Genomic DNA, 16,382 nt, shown 5'->3' on the forward strand with positions numbered 1-16,382 from the left:
AAGCTGAGCGAGGCTCTTAACAGACAAACCCTTATACCAAACCAGCTAAGGGTGCCTCTAGGTGTTCGTGTCCAAAAACGCTCTGAGTTGCAAAGGCTCAAGAAAGATATAGTTCACATTTTGATGCCTAACATAACATTTGCATGGATAATGAAGAGTAAATTGTGCACTTCTTTGGAGTACATCCGAACGCATGGATAAAAAGTTATAGTTCGAGTTTGGGTAATTTTAGTAAGGACTGGATAAATCCAGATCTTTTGACCATAGAATAGAGACTCTATTGCGGAAAAAGAGCCTGAAGATATTATTCCAGTCCATAAGAAAAGCGAAGGAGACCAAAAGTGCTCTTCTTACAATCTCAGTTTCTTGAGACATTTCAAGAATCTCTGAAATATCCAGCGAAGGTAATTGCCTTGACACATCCTCTCCACTCTCAACAACTTGGGGTAAATAATAGGCCTTCATGTTTTAAAGAGATCCAATGGGGAAATCAAATTTATCACAGGAAAGTTCAATATTTTTAGATTGTGGAATCTCGCAGTATTTTCTATATTTTCCAGTTTTTTATTATTTACTACCTCAGATTGAACCAGGTTTTGTTGTATTTTTTCAGTAGCAGATAAACGCAACTCCATAGTATCTACTTTAAGATTAAAGGGGGAAATCAAATGTGCATTTACTATTACCTGATTCTTAGTATCAAGAGTAACTTGAGACAATGAAGTAAATGAGGACTCTAAAGATTTTAAAGCAGTCCATATTCCATAGAGTGTCATTACTGAAGGACACTGTAAATTAATTCCAAGATCCAGAGCATTTGGATAAGCACCACCTGCATCCAAAGTTGAGTCTAAGCCAGTCTCCATACCTCTTGTATGTGTTAAAATATCCTTTGGGCCCACCGCTCCGAGGAAGCCCTGACTCGCGCTGCCTTCAAGCCTCCCGGGTAGAACCTCAGTGGCGGCTTGTATCCCCTGGGTCCTTGCTGTAATCTCACCCTGTGGTTCTACGCCCATACCTCCTCGTTATATTTCAGAGGAGGTCGTTGCAGTGACCAGGTCACCCATATGTTCATGGTATGGTGGAGTAAGCATGTTCGGAGCGCCGGGGCTCAATGTGATGTCGGTGGTCAAAGGGGCCGGTGTTCGCTCCTCCACCGGCCCCGCTGCGACCAATACTCCTGGTGTTGCTGTCTGAGTCGCTGTAAGGAAGCCCTCAGTGTGGAATTGGTATGGTTCCAGAGAGGGAGAACTCGATGTAATCCCTCTCAATCTTGCCTTCCTTTTATAAAAGTATGAGGCATTTTGGAATGAGGAAGCAGAAGACAAAGGAAAGCGAATTGGGAGCCCTCAAACAGCGTTCCTCACTCGGCAGCCATCTTGGGGTCCTCCCCTATAAAAAGTTTTTAATACCTGAATATGATTTGAATTTAACTTTGAATAGGAGGGATGATTTGCCTAGGTGCAAAAGACAGCAAAGGTAATATGATATACTGTATGTTGTCAGTTTGATCATTGGATACTGTTCAAAGGGGCATGACCAAACAGCTTTCTAAATTTGTACATACAACTTTATTTTATGCTCTACTAGGATGGTGGTCCTCACACATGGGTGACATCATCAGATGGAGCCCGGCACGGAAAACTTCTGTCAAAGTTTCTAGAACTTTGACTGGCACACTGAGCATGCCTAACATGCCCTATATCATGCGTCCATGCAGGGTCCCTCTTCAGTCTCTATTTTTCCACGGAGCTGTCGTCTTGTGGTCTTGGAGCTTGTGCTCTCTTTCTTTAGAAAACTTGATTTTTGGCTAGTTTTTGCCTTGTCCTGCGCTGGGTCCCTCTCAGTTCTTCCTGCCCTTAGTCAGTACAGTGGCGCGGTAAGTTCTGTTTGTGGTTGGTTCCTAGTCGCGTTATCTGTCAGTGCCTGCGGACCATTGACTGTTCGCTGGCCTCTTTTCTCCATGGCATTGGGTTTTCATCGGTGCCCCCAGTGCCCTAAGACTATGTCCATCACAGATCCACACGAGGTGCGTATCCTCTGCCTGAGGGCATTCCACGACGTTTGGGGGTGTCGTCTGTGCAATCAGATGACTCCCAAGGGCCAGCGAGCCTGCCTTGACAAGGTGGAGAAGATTTTCAGGCCTAAGCTGTCCTAGCCTTCCACATCGATATCAGTGTCTTCAACTACGAAATATCGTGGGGAACTGATAGGCATCGATCCCTTGCCGTCTGGCCCTCCATTGGTGACTCCGGGGGGGGAAGGGGGGGAGGGGGAATCGGCCCTCTTCAGTCTCTTCTCGGTCAAGGACCTACAGATCTTTTCTTTCTACCTCGGCGTTGGGGAAAGACCGGGCTGACCACCATGGGAAATCAAGGAAGCAACAGTTGTTGTTGGAGCATGGAACTGGGCTCGGGTTGGCATCAGTTCTTACTGTAATACCCCCGAGCCGAGGAGGCTTTGACCTCTTTCGATGCCGGGGCTCTGAGACGGTCTCTGCTGATTCCAGTTCTGGATGCCGATCTCCCTCGTGGCTCCAAGGAAGATCAGGAAACCCCTCCTCTTGCTCTGCTGGTCCTAATGTTGGCAGCCTTAGAGGAGGAGCTGAAGTGCAGTTAGCGGTGGATCGAGCACTGCGGGGCATTGAACCGGTGCCTGCCTCGGCACCGGTGGTCATGACCTCCCTGTTAGAGCAGCTGTTGGAACGCCTCAATGTTATTTATTTAATGTTCTTCAGTGTTCTTCTCGGCATCTTCCCCACCCAGCTGGCTTCGGTGCCCAGGCTCCATCAATGCCTCGCAGAGCACCGGTGCTTCCTCAGCCCGATGCAATCCTCATCCATGGCTCCTCAAATGAGGCAGACTCCCCGGCCAACCCTACCAGTGCTGCCTGCAGGTCCTTTGGGGCCATTGGGACCATAAGTGCCCAGGCCTTGAGGCGTTCCCCAGGGCTTCCTCCCCAATTTCTTTCAGTGAGGAGGATGCACATTTTGATCCCTGGGGGTAGGACACCTCTGATTCTTCATCAGAGGATTACAAGGACCTTCCCTCAGACCCATCTCCCCCGAGGAGCATCGACGGTCTCTGCTGAAGGACTTAACCTTTGCAGGGCTTGTCCAGGTTATGGTGGAAATCATACCGTTCCAGTCAATGATGGAGGAGGACATGAGGCACAAGATGCTGGAGGGTCTTCCAGTTTGTGGATGCGCTGAAAGAGGTGGTGGCTGCTCCTATCCATGACATTTTCAAGGAACTGTTCTTGCGCCTATGGGAGCACCCTTTCACGGTGCTGCCTCTCAATAGGAAGACTGATGGGGTGTATCTGGTACAACAGGCCACTGGCTTTGAGAAGTGGCAGTTTCCCCACCAGTCGCTGGTGGAGACAATGCTCAAAAAGGCCAAGCACTCCTGGACCCACAGGGCAATGGATGCGCTGGGTTGGAAGGTTTTTCAGGGTGCCATGCTGATAGCCCGGATAGCTTCCTATCAGCTTTACATGACTCAGTACTCACGTAAACTCTGGAAGCAGGTTCAAGAAGTGGCCTATCATCTGCCCCAGCAGCAACAAGAGGCGTTAATGGCAGTCGTATATCAGAGCTTTCAGTGTGGGAAGTATGAGGTTCGTTCCACCTATGATATGTTCAAGACGGCGGGTAGAGTTGCGGCTGCCGGGATTGGCGCCCGCCAGATTGCTTAGCTTCGGACCTTGGACCTCCGGTCGAAGGGGTAGGAGAAGCTCGCAGACTTGCCATGTATGGGCAAGATAAGGTGAGGGATGCAGTGGCCCAGTTGCGTGACCACTATGAGACCCTCCAGCATCTGTTCGCCAGTACCTTGGATCTGCCATCTTTAGCCAGGAAGTCGTCGTGACAAGGACTGCACCTTTCTTTCTATTGTTAGCGGAAGAATTACTTGCTGGTGTATCATGCCTGTCTGCAGAGAGTGAGCTCTCGGGGCTGCCCCAGGCAACAGCGAGTCCCCAAGCCTCAGCCAGCACCCCAGATGAGCCCCACTACAGGGTTTTGACTGGAAAGGAGGGAGACAGAGCCAGCCATCCGTTCCTGTGCAGGGGGATCCCCCAGTTGGAGGTCGGCTTCAATTCTTTGAGGGTCTATGGCCAGCAATCGTCTCGGACCAGTGGGTTCTATTCATCATATGGTGGGGGTACAGACTGAATCTGTTGGGTGTTCTGCCAGATTCTCCTCCGAATCCCTTTTGGAGACCATCAGTGTGTTAGGAGGACTTCTTGACCGAGCTCTCCACCCTAGTAATGGCCAGAACAGTCAAGCCTGTTCCACCAGGGCAATGGGGGCAGATTTTTTATTCCCGGTATTTTCTGATTCAAAAGAAAACTGGGGGTCGCCGCCCCATCCTGGACCTAAGGGCCTTGAACAGATTGCTAAAGAAGGAAAAGTTCAAGATGGTCTTGCTGGGCATCTTGATTCTCTTATTACAAAAATGGGATTGGTTCTGCTTCCTCGATTTAAATGACACCTGTACCCACATCGAGATCTTTCAGGGTCATAGAAAGTATCTTCGCTTTGTGGTGGGTGAACGCCACTTCCAGTGTCGGGTGTTGCCATTCAGGCTGGCATCCTCACCATGCGTCTTTAACAAGTGCCTGGCAGTGGTGGGAGCACACACCTGTGCAGGTTAGGGGTGCAAGTTTTTCCCTACCTCGACGATTGGCAGGTAAAAAGCACCACCCAGTCGGAGGCTGGGTGGTGCTCAATAACTCCAGCACCTGGACTGTTAAGCGCAAGTGCCTTGCGCTTAACAGTCCAGGTGCTGGAGTTATTGAGGTTCGTAATCAACTACCCAAAGTCTCATCTGCACCCGTCAACCTGGCTGGACTTCATTGGAGCCCTGCTGGATATGACACAGACGAAGGCCTTTATACCCCACAGCAGGGCGCTGACCTTGGCGTCCCTTGCAGGGGCGGTGCAGCAGTGCCAGCAGATCTCCACAAAGCAAATGTTGAGGCTATTGGGTAAATGGCCTCTACCATTCATGTTACACCTTCACCCATTTGCATATGCACAGGCCCCAGTGGACTCTGAGATCTCAGTGGTGTCAGGCCACTCAAAACCTTTAGGCTCACATCCAGGTTGCGCCGTCTCTTTGGAACTCTTTGTCCTAGTGGGAGACCCTTTCAGAACTGAAGCAGGGAGTGTTCTTTCAGTCTCCCCAGGTTCAGGTTGTACTCACCATGGATGCTTCCAGTCTAGGGTGGATACCAGCTTGATATCTCTAATAGACACATCTTTTCTGTTCTCTGGATCCTCAGAGTCCGAAAATACCAGTCCCGAGGTACCTAAAATTTCTGTAACAATAAAGGGTTTAGACCAGTATGGTTCTAATGAGCCACAAACATGCGTTTTGCTCAATACTATGGAACCAATCGGAAATGGATTTGGATTCCGAGTGGCTTCGTCGGAGGCAACCATCTTGCTCCACTTGCAAACTGCTCGATTACCTCTTCTATCTCTCAAAAGCTGGTTTGAAAACAAACTCTGTCTGAGTGCATTTGAGCACAATCGGGACTTACCACCAGGAGGTGAATGGATCGCCCATCTTAGTCCAGCCTTTGGTGGAGCGCTTCATGCAAGGTCTGCTTCAGTTGAAACCTTCCCTGAAGCCTCCTGCAGTGTTGTTGGACCTTAACATGTGTTGTTGGCTCAGCTGATGGGGGCTTCTTTTGAGCCACTGAGTTCCTGTGATCTAAAATTCCTGACCTGGAAGGTCATCTTTTTGGTGGCTGTCACTTCAACGCGAAGAGTCAGTGAGATTCTGGCGTTGGTGACTTACCCTTCATACATGAAGTTCCATCATGACTGGGTGGTTTTCTGGACACACCCTAATTTTCTGCCCAAGGTGGTGACGGAGTTCCATCTTAACCAGTCTGTTGTCCTGCCTACACTCTTTCCCAAGCCTCACTCGCACAAAGGAGAGCAAGCTTTGCTCAATCTGGACTGTAAGAGGGCTTTAGTCTTCTATCTGGAATGGACATAAGGTCATAGACAATCCATGCAACTCTTCGTCTCTTTGGACAAGAATAGATTGCTTTTGGGAAGCAGACCCTCTCCCATTGGATTGCAGATTGCATCTCCTTCTTTTGTGCGCAGGCAGGACTGCAGCTTGGAGGTCATATCAAAACTCATTCCGTCAGAGCCATGGCGACTTCTGTAGCCCACTTGAGGGTAGTCCCTATGGAGGAGATTTGCAAGGCTGCGACATGGAGTTCCCTCCACATGTTTGCTTCTCACTATTGTCTGGATAAGGATAGCTGACGTGATGGTTGTTTTGGCCAGTCTGTCCTCGGGAATCTTTTTCAACTTTAAACCCAAATTTTCCTGCCTTTGGCTGTTTTTTCGGGTTCAGGCTGTTCCCCTCATCACCATTGTAGTGCCCATTGGCATGTGGTTAGATGTCTATTGCTCATATGTTTTGGGGCAGCCTGTAGCTAGGGTTTCACCCATGTGTGAGGACTAACATCCTGCTTGTCCTAGGTGTTCTTCTAAGATAGCAGGATGTTAGTCCTCAAGAAACCTGCTCATCACCCGCGGAGTTGAGTTTCTCCTGTTCGTTATTTTATTTTTTTGTAATTCTATGTTACTAGACTGAAGAGGGACCTCTCGTGGATGCGTGGTATAGGGCATGCTGGGCATGCTCAGTGTGCCATTCAAAGTTCTAGAAACTTTGACAGACGTTTTCTGTGCCAGGCTCCATCTGATGATGTCACCCATGTGTGAGGACAAGGAGAACACCTGTTATAGGTAAGCAACTCTGCTGTGTGTGTGTATATGTATATATATATTCACACACCCACACACAGTATATATATATTTTTTTTTTTCTGGTTTAATTTCTGGTGTTTAACCCACTGAGCTAAATTTTTGTTTCTTTCTTCTTTTCCCCCTTGTTTTATATAATTTATCTGTGATGCTTGGATAGAATCTGCTACTAGGAATTTGAACCTTTTTATTCCTGCCTACCCTGCAGCCTTTTTATCATATATACATTCCCCTCTCTGTAAGGATCTTCATTGGCAGTCAAAAAAGCAAAGAGAATGCTAGGAATTAATTGGAAAAGAATGGAGAATGAAACATAATCATAATGCCTCTGTATAGATCTATGGTGCGACTGCACTTTAAGTATTATGTACAGTTCTGGTCATCCTATTTAACAAAAGGCAGCAGAATTAGAAAAGGTACAGAGTAGGGCAACAGAAATGGCAAAGGGAATGTAACATCTTCCCTATGAAAAAAGGCTAAGCAAGTTAGGGCTCTTCAGCTTGGAGAAGAAACAGTTTGAGAGAGGATATGATAGAGGTTTATAAAACCATGAATGGGATGGAGCAGTAAAAGGGGAGTCAAAAGGACTAGGGGACACTTGACACTTAACAAAGAAGATTTAGAACAAATGGGAGAGAGTACTTTTTCACTCAAGGTAAAATCAAGCTGTGGAATTTGTCACCAGAGGATGTCATCAAGGCAACTAGCAAGGCTGGGTTTAAAAAGGCTTCGGACATGTTCCTGGAGGAAAAGTCCATAAATGGTCATTAACTAGGTGACTCCAGGAAACCAACCACTTATCCCAAGGAGTGAACAACAAGAAATTGGATCTACTTTTTCAGACTGGCCATTGTCTGAGTCAAAATGCTGATCTTTAATATTCCTTGGGTCAAATGCAGCTTGGTACTTCTTACATTCTTAACTTTTATGCTGAATAATCACATTCATTTAGTCTGAAATATCTTTATTCAAAAAAAGCAGGTAATGCTGCATTTGTCAATATGAAAACATAACCAAGAAAGGACATAGCAAATTAAATACATAACTTGGTTATATGAATAATCGCTATATGCTGGACAGTACAGCTCATTGCACGCTATATACAATCGCATAAAGTTTTACCCCTTTGATTTTCTCCCTCCCTGTACACCTCTTCATTCATTAGCCAGCTAAATTATTCAGTATTGAGAATAGGCACCATGTTCTCACAGGACAAGCAGGATGGTAGTCCTCACATATGGGTGACATCTCAGGATGGAGCCCAATCACGGAACACTTCTGTCAAAGTTTCCAGAACTTTGACTGGCCCCTACTGGGCATGCCCAGCATGGCACTAACCCTGCAGCCAGCAGGGGTCCCCCTTCAGTCTTCTTTTTTTCTGCGCAGCAGTAGCCATGCAGTTAATGAGCTCTGTAGAGATTCCTGACAGGAATTTTCCTCACGGAATTACTAAAATTTAATTTACCCCACAGGGGTCCCTCCTTAAATGTTTTCAAGCCGCGGTACTCCGGTAAGTTTTTTCCTCATTTTCCATCGATTACCATCAAGTTTGGTCCTCACGGCCTACTGGTCGTCGACCGTACCGCGGCTCAATTTTTTCATGGCCATGGCGTCAGGGTTCCGCCGGTGCCCGGACTGTACTCGCACCATGTCCATCACAGACCCTCACAGTCTGTGTAATGTGTCTCGGAAGTGAGCACAATGTCCTGACCTGTTCCAAATGTGCCCTTATGACACCAAAAGGTCGCAAGGCCAGAATGGAGAAGATGGAGCTTCTCTTCCGTGCTCAAACCCCGACGCCATCCATTTCATCGACATCGTCAGAACCGGCACCGTCAACTGCGTGCCAGCATCGACCTCCGGCCGGTGACTGTCCAGCATCGACGACTTCTCAGCCTTTGACACCCTCTACTCCCCCTCAGGACCGAGGGGATCGTAGAGATAAACATCGCAACCAGAATCAAAAGTCTCGGACCATCGAGGGAGTGAAATCATCGACCTCACCATCGTTCGAGCTGCCGTCGAAGAAACCCCGTCCAATTCAGAGGACTCTGCCTCATCTTTTTCTTCAGAGTTTGTTTTAGTCATGCATAAAGGGTATCGGGAGCCGCGACACCTCCTTTAACGGAGGTCCCTCCGGCTATGCCTCTGCCTCCTTTTTCTGTTCTGGAGCCGGGGCTGCTTGCTCCAGATCTCCGAGAAGAACTGGACCGGATGGTTCAGGAGGCCATCGACTCCAGGTTCCTCCGGCACCGACACTGGCACCGATTGCGGAACCGACCACTGACCCGATTCCAGCAGCGTTGTCACTGCTGCTCTCAAGGATGGAAGCGCTCATGGCTGCTTTTCCACCGATGGTCCCCGGGTCATCGATGGCTCTGGTGTCCTCCCCGCTTGCGTTGTCATCGGGAGGAGAAACACCTTCGGGAGTTCTGTCGATGCCGATACGTCTGTCGATGCCACCAATCTACCCATCGGTGCCAACGCATCCATGGGCACCACCGAGACATCCATCGATGCCCTCGATGCCTGCACCGGTGCCTTTGGTGCCTTCATCGGTGCCTCCAGTTATTCCTTAGAGTCCTTCGGAGCCTTGACCAGAACCTTCAGGGGTCCCACCACCTCGTCCTCCTCTAGTCCCTAAAGGAGCAGGCGCTGATTCCTACGACACCTGGACTGATGATTCTTCACCAGATATCGATGATTTGCCTTCACCATCACCTACTGAAAGTAGAAAGCGTTCTCCTCCAGAGGACCTTTCCTTCATCAATTTTGTGAAGGAGATGTCTGAATTGGTACCCTTCCAATTGCAGACTGAACAAGATGACAGGCATCAAATGATGGAGCTCTTACAATTCCTGGATGCTCCCAAGGAAGTAACCTCCATCCCTATCCACCAGGTTCTTCTAGATCTCCTCAAAAAGAACTGGGAACTTCCTGGCTCTGTGGCTCCAGTCCACAGAAAAGCTGACACCACCTATCTCGTTCAGTCAGCTCCAGGTTTTTGCAAACCTCAATTGGATCACCAATCTGTGGTCGTCGAATCTGCCCAGAAAAGAGCAAGGAGAGCAAAACCTCATACTTCCTTTCCCCCGGGTAAGGAACAGAAATTTCTAGATGCCATTGGTCGCCGTGTCTTCCAGGGATCAATGCTCATCTCTAGAATTGCCTCTTATCAGCTCTATATACCCAATATAATAGGGTCTTATTTAAGAAGATACAAGATTTAACAGACTCCCTGCTTCAGCAATTTCAAGAGCAACTACAAACCCTAGTCAACAAGGGTTTTGAGACAGGCAAGCATGAAATACGGTCATCGTATGATATCTTTGACACTGCAACCAGGGTATCTGCAGCGGCTATCTCGGCAAGACAGTGGGCCTGGCTCAAGTCTTCCGACCTTCGCCCTGAAGTTCAGGACAGATTATCCAACCTCCCCTGTGTAGGAGACAATCTGTTTGGCGAGCAGATTCAACGGACGGTGGCAGAACTAAAGGACCTTCATGAGACCCTGAGACAGTTCTCTCTCATGCCTTCCAAATATTCTTCAAAACAGCCTTTAAGAAGTCATTCTTCCGCCCGAAGTAGTCCTACCCGCCACGAACTAGAACCCGTTCTACGAGACCGTTCCAGAAAGCCCAGTCTCGTCAGACACGGAAACAAAAACCGCAAACAGCCCCTCAGCTGGGCCCTGCTTCCAGTTTTTGACTCTTACGAAGAGATCAGCAGCCAGCTTCCATTATCCCACATACCAGTGGGAGGTCGATTGTGCCATTTCAACAACAGGTGGCACTCAATCACCTCAGACCAGTGGGTCCTAGCGATAATTGCTCAAGGTTATCACCTGAACTTTCTCTCCATTCCACCAGACTCCCCACCTCTACCATATTGGAAAACATCCGACCACTCACTGCTCCTGGAGCAGGAGGTCTCCCTCCTCCTTCAGTCCAGAGCAATAGAACCAGTGCCATACTCACAACAAGGCCTAGGGTTCTGTTCCCGGTACTTTCTAATCCCCAAAAAATCAGGAGGCGTTCGTCTAATTCTGGATCTATGTGCCCTCAACAAGTACCTCCAGCGAGAAAAGTTCAAAATGGTAACCTTGGGCTCTCTTCCTCTTCTACAAAGAGGAGACTGGCTCTGCTCTCTAGACCTCCAGGATGCATACACTCATTTCGCGATAATTCCATCTCATCGCAGATACCTGAGGTTTTTAGTAGGCCCCCAAGCACTATCAGTACCGAGTGCTTCCATTCGGCCTTGCTTCTGCACCACGAGTCTTCACAAAATGTTTTGTTGTAGTTGCAGCTTTCCTTAGAACTCAAGGTGTTCACGTCTACCCCTATCTAGACAATTGGCTAATCAGGGCTCCCATTCAGCAAGCTGCTCTGTCGCCCCAACATCTTACATTACACACTCTAATTTCACTCGGATTTCTCGTCAACTACAACAAATCCTGCATAGTCCCATCTCAAACCTTATCGTTCATTGAGGCAGACTTGGACACCTTGCAGGTAAAGGCTTTCCTGCCTCGACAGCGAGCTCTCACTCGTTTCTCTTGCACACCAGCTGCAGTCTCAACACTCCACGACTGCACACCGCTTTCTCATCCTCCTGGATCCAGGGACCACACAAGTGGTCCCTGGATCCAGCAGTGGCAGATTGGATTTTCCACCTAGGGGGTACTTCACATGTGGAGTACCCCCTAGGGTACTCCACATGTATTTGCCTCCCCTACAACTGCAAGATAAGCAAGTTCTGCTCCCTGTTCAAGACGGACGGACATCCAGCCTCGGATGCTTTTGCCTGACATTGGGGCACAGTATGTGTATCCTTCTCTTCCGCTGGTCATGCAGATTCTCTTGAAGCTTCAGCAGGACTGGGGGATCATGATTCTCGAGACCCTGTACTGGCCCAGACAGGTCTGGTTTCCGCTCCTTCGGGACCTATCAGTCAGGAAGCCCATTCATCTGGGGACTTCACCTGATTTTGATAATGCAGGATTGGGCCAGACTGCGCCATCCAAACCTCCGAGCCTTAGCATTGATGGCCTGGATGCTGAGCGCTTGATCCTGTAGCCCCTGGACCTCTCTGACGATGTGTCTCAGGTATTGGTAGCTTCTAGGAAGCCTTCCACTAGGAAGTCTTACCAGCTGAAGTGGAGGAGGTTTTCCATTTGTTGTGAGGGGGCTTTGCTTCAGATACTTCGCCTGTCCCACTCCGAAGTTACTGGACCTCTCTGAGACTGGGTTGAAAACCCAGTCTCAGAGAGTTACTGGACCTCTCTGAGACTGGGTTGAAAACCACCTTGGTCAGGGTCCACCTGAGTGCCATTAGCACTTACCATCACAGCGTTGCTGGTAATCCAATCTCTGTGCAGCCCATAGTAGGGCAGTTTATATGGGTCCTGCTTCAACTGAAGCCCCCCTTTGACCTCCTTTGTGTCCTGGGACCTCAGTGTGGTATGGCGCGGCTCATGTGAGATCCTTTCAAGCCTATGCGCTCCTGCGATCTGAAGTTCCTCACCTGGAAGGTTCTCTTCCTGGTAGCAGTCACTTCAGCTCATAGGATTAGCAAGCTTTAGGCCTTGGTTACGTATCTGCCCTACACAAAATTCTTTCATGATAGGGTGGTCCTGAGTACGCATCCCACGTTCCTGCCTAAGGTGGTGACTGATTTTCATCTCAATTGGTCTATCATTCTGCACACCTTTTTTCCGAGGCTCCATTCGCACCAGGGCAAACGGGCTGTACACACGTTGGACTGCAAGAGGGCCTTAGCTTTCTATTTAGAATGCACAGCAGGCCACAGACAGTCCACACAGCTCTTCATATCTTTTGACAAGAACAGATTTGGAGTTGTGGTGGGCAAGCAAACTCTGTCCAATTGGCTGGCGGATTCTGTCTCCTTCTGTATGCACAAGTGGGCCTTCAGCTTGGAGGCCATGTTAAAACTCACTCTGTGAGAGCTATGGCAGCGTCAGTGGCCCACTTGCAGGCAGTACCCATTGCAGAAATGTGCAAGGTTGCAGCATGGAGTTCTCTACACACGTTCACTGCCCACTACTGCTTAGACAAGGATGGTCAACAAGACAGTAGCTTCAGCCAATCTGGCCTTCGCAACTTATTCCAGGCTTAAATCCAACTCTCCCTGCCTCAGGCCCATGGTTCGGATTCAGGCTTCTCTCTATTTTGCCAAAAGCACTACAGTTAGTTTTGTGTCCGTTGGCACCCAGTTCAGTGCCGGTTGGTCATACTCGTTCCAGGGAGCAGCCTGTAGCTTGGTATTCACACATCTGTGAGAACTACCATCCTGCTTGTCCTAGGAGAAAGCAGAGTTGCTTTCCTGTAACAAGTGTTCTCCTAGGACAGCAGGATGTTAGTCCTCAGGAAACCCGCCCGCCACCCTGCGGATTTTGGTTCTCATTTCGTTTTGTTGTTTTATTTTATTCACTCGTGAATTCTAGATTATAAGATTGAAGAGGGACTCCATGTGGTGCACGGATAGTGGCATGCTGGGCATGCTGAGTGTGCCAGTCAAAATTCTAGAAACTTTGACAAAAGTTTTCCGTGCCAGGCTCCATCTGATGATGTCACCCATCTGTGAGGACTAACATCCTTCTGTCACAGGAGAACAGCTGTTACAGGTAAGCAACTCTGCATTCTTAGGGAATGCAGTAAGGGAATCAGAATAAGTCCCAACATGCAATGGGGTAAAACCAAGGCTGGATCAACTTGTCCTGAAAATCTGGAGCCAATTGTCAACCCTATTCATATTTACAGGATGGCAAGATAGATTTTCATGAATCACTCTTGCTAATTTGTTACAGGCCTAAATGTTTACTTGTCATAAAATAAACATGTAAACAATCAGCTTTGAATGAATGTAATAATCATCAATTAGTAATTGCTTTTTTTTCCATTCCCCCATCTCCTCTCTTCTATAGGCCTAAGCCTTGTGCAGCGTTTGCGGCCAGATTTCAAACGAAAGTACTCCTCGATGTTTGATGATGATACTGTGACAGAGTATATCTATCATTGTAATGTTCAGTCACCCAGGTATGCCCAGACTTGTTTTGATAGTATTTAATTACTGCTTTTATGTTTTTGACTACTTGTCCTTGCATACCTAATATGAGTATTGAGTCTTATTTTTATTTTGATTGAATAACTAAAACCAGTGTGGCAGAGATCCAATGGCAACCACGATAACTTGTTTGGTTTTCTTCGTATATTTTTATCAAAACAATGACTATTCAACAGAAATTTTCAAAATAATTTAAAATCATCTAGTTGTGGTCACCTTCTGATTCAGCCTATGCCACCAAAATTAAATTCTGTTTTGAAGCAAAGTGAAAATACTTTTTGATACAAGGGTTGGAAGGAAACTTAACATGGACTACAAGTGGATGAGAATGAATCCCCAGTAGACAGCTATTATTACTTACAAGCCTGGTTGATAGAGGCACCGTTTCTTCACTAATAATGATGTTGTAGACTTCCTCAGGGATAACTTGTGAATAATCTTCCCTTCTGGGACTTAGAACTCTTTGAATTGTACATTAGTGCTAGAAAGTAAAATTATTATTTAGGTTTCAGTCTTTTAAAAATATTTTTGTTTGGTTTTTAAATTGTAGTGGAGAAACAGCTTTTAGAAATATGACCATTCCCTATGGATGGGCACAAAGGCCAATGCTGCAGAGGATTGATCAGATGCACCCAGACATTCCAATCACTGTGATTTATGGAGCACGTTCTTGCATAGATGGCAATTCTGGCAGTACCATCCAGTCATTGCGACCAAATTCATATGTGAAAACCATAGTAAGTATTTTTTTCAGGAACATGTAGTAATGCAGTGCTTTCAAATGGGTGATATTGGTTTAGACATAACTTTAATTTCATTAATCAGGGCTGTTTTTAGGCAGGTGTGGATGGAGTGACTGCACTAAACCAGTTGCTAGGAAAGCACACTGATGGCAGGTTGTCAGTGAGTGTGAAGACTGTGAAAAGCCACAAATTGTATTACTTTTCCAGGTACTACTCCAGCCTAAAGATAGCTCTGCCATTAATGTAGCACGCTTGCAGAATGTTTTCTTCTGCCGTTGTACCAGCTGGCATTATTCTAATAATCTACTTCTATCCTCGTAAATAGGATTTCATCAAATGACAGTCGTTCTTTCGTTCATGGTGGTACATAACCTTTAGAGCACTGTGGTTTGAGCTGTCTGCAGTACCTCATTAACACCCTTGCCCAAGGATGATTTCCAGAGAAACTGAAGAAATAAGGCAACAGCTTTTAAAAAGTTATCCATTGTCCTTCACTTTGCTGATCTATTGATATAGGGTGAAAGACAGGGTGGAAAAGGGAGTTAGTGAGAGACCATTCGTGACCCAGCCTCATTAACATATATAAATTTATCTTTAGTTACTTCTATTTCTGGTTAGGTTGATGCAGCTTGTAACATGTTCTCAAAGACAGGAGAGGATCTGATCCTAATACATAAAAGGCAATACATTTTTAGTGGTAATGATAGGTCAGTTTTAATAATATCTGTTCTTCTGGAATATCTTTCTAGTTCTTGGAATGCATGGCCTAGTGGAGGAATTATCAAAAATCACTAATGTGACCAGTTTTCTTATTTTTTTTTTTTTTGGTAGGCAATTCGTGGTGCAGGACACTATGTGTATGCTGATCAACCAGAAGATTTCAACCAGAAAGTGCTAGAGATCTGTCATTCTGTAGATTGACCACACTGGTCTCTCTCTCTCTCTCTCTCTCTGGAAGCATTCCCCTCACTGGCACAGTTTGAGACCGCAGCAGTCTGAGATAGGAGGAAAACTACGTAATACAACACAAGAAGAGGGGCTTGCCGTATCTGCACTGTTTTGCACATTTGGTGCTTCAAATGTGAAGTCACTTGCACTCTTGAACCACAGTGCCTTTTTTTAGGAACAGATTTTAGCAGAAACATTTTGTACAGTATTAATCTTTATATTTATATGTTTAAATTGAAAAACAAGGAAACTTTACCTACCTGGTATTAACAAAGAAAAATTGTATTTTTTTAACTGTAAGATTTTCTCTTATGATTTACTCTGTAAAGTTGAACAAATGCACCTTAAGTGAAACTTCATTCTTCTCTACACATTCAGTGAAGACATTTCTGAAGTCTGGCATCTATGATTAGTTTATATATTCTAACATTTTAAACTGTACTATCATTTCTATTGCTGGTGAAAAGAATCATGACATAAAAAGTATATTTCATCAGTGTTTCTTAGTTTTAGACCTTACAAATTGATATCATGTCTACCCTACAATGCAGGCTTTGAAATGCATTTTTTATATCTGTACATATTTACTATTTTTTTAAATAGACTTTATTGAGAATCTTAAAGAAAACAAATACAGCATGGAATATAACAAAATAACCAAAATAAAAAACCACATTCATAAAATACAACTCAATAATGTATCATCCAGTCCAATCCCATAATATCCAGCATATAACTCAAAAAGACCAGCCAAAGACCTCTAAGATAAGTATTTTTACTTTAAAAAATGTACATAGAAAACAAAAGACAAA

General features: G+C 46.3%; 1 protein-coding gene across 4 annotated transcripts in view; it reads left to right on the forward strand.

Moving 5' to 3' along the window:
• ABHD5 (abhydrolase domain containing 5) overlaps nucleotides 1-15,912 on the forward strand; it is a 65,054-nt gene extending 49,142 nt beyond the window's left edge. For all 4 annotated transcript variants that reach the window (XM_029589381.1, XM_029589382.1, XM_029589383.1 and 1 more), the window contains exons 5-7: nucleotides 13,740-13,851; nucleotides 14,430-14,616; nucleotides 15,454-15,912. In XM_029589381.1, coding sequence (XP_029445241.1) covers nucleotides 13,740-13,851; nucleotides 14,430-14,616; nucleotides 15,454-15,543 — 389 coding nt within the window. In that variant the 3' untranslated portion in view covers nucleotides 15,544-15,912. The remainder of the gene's footprint in view (nucleotides 1-13,739; nucleotides 13,852-14,429; nucleotides 14,617-15,453) is intronic.
• Nucleotides 15,913-16,382: the final 470 nt, after the last annotated feature.

The sequence above is a fragment of the Rhinatrema bivittatum genome, chromosome 2, assembly GCF_901001135.1.
Source record: "Rhinatrema bivittatum chromosome 2, aRhiBiv1.1, whole genome shotgun sequence".
NCBI classification, from domain to species: Eukaryota; Metazoa; Chordata; class Amphibia; order Gymnophiona; family Rhinatrematidae; genus Rhinatrema; species Rhinatrema bivittatum.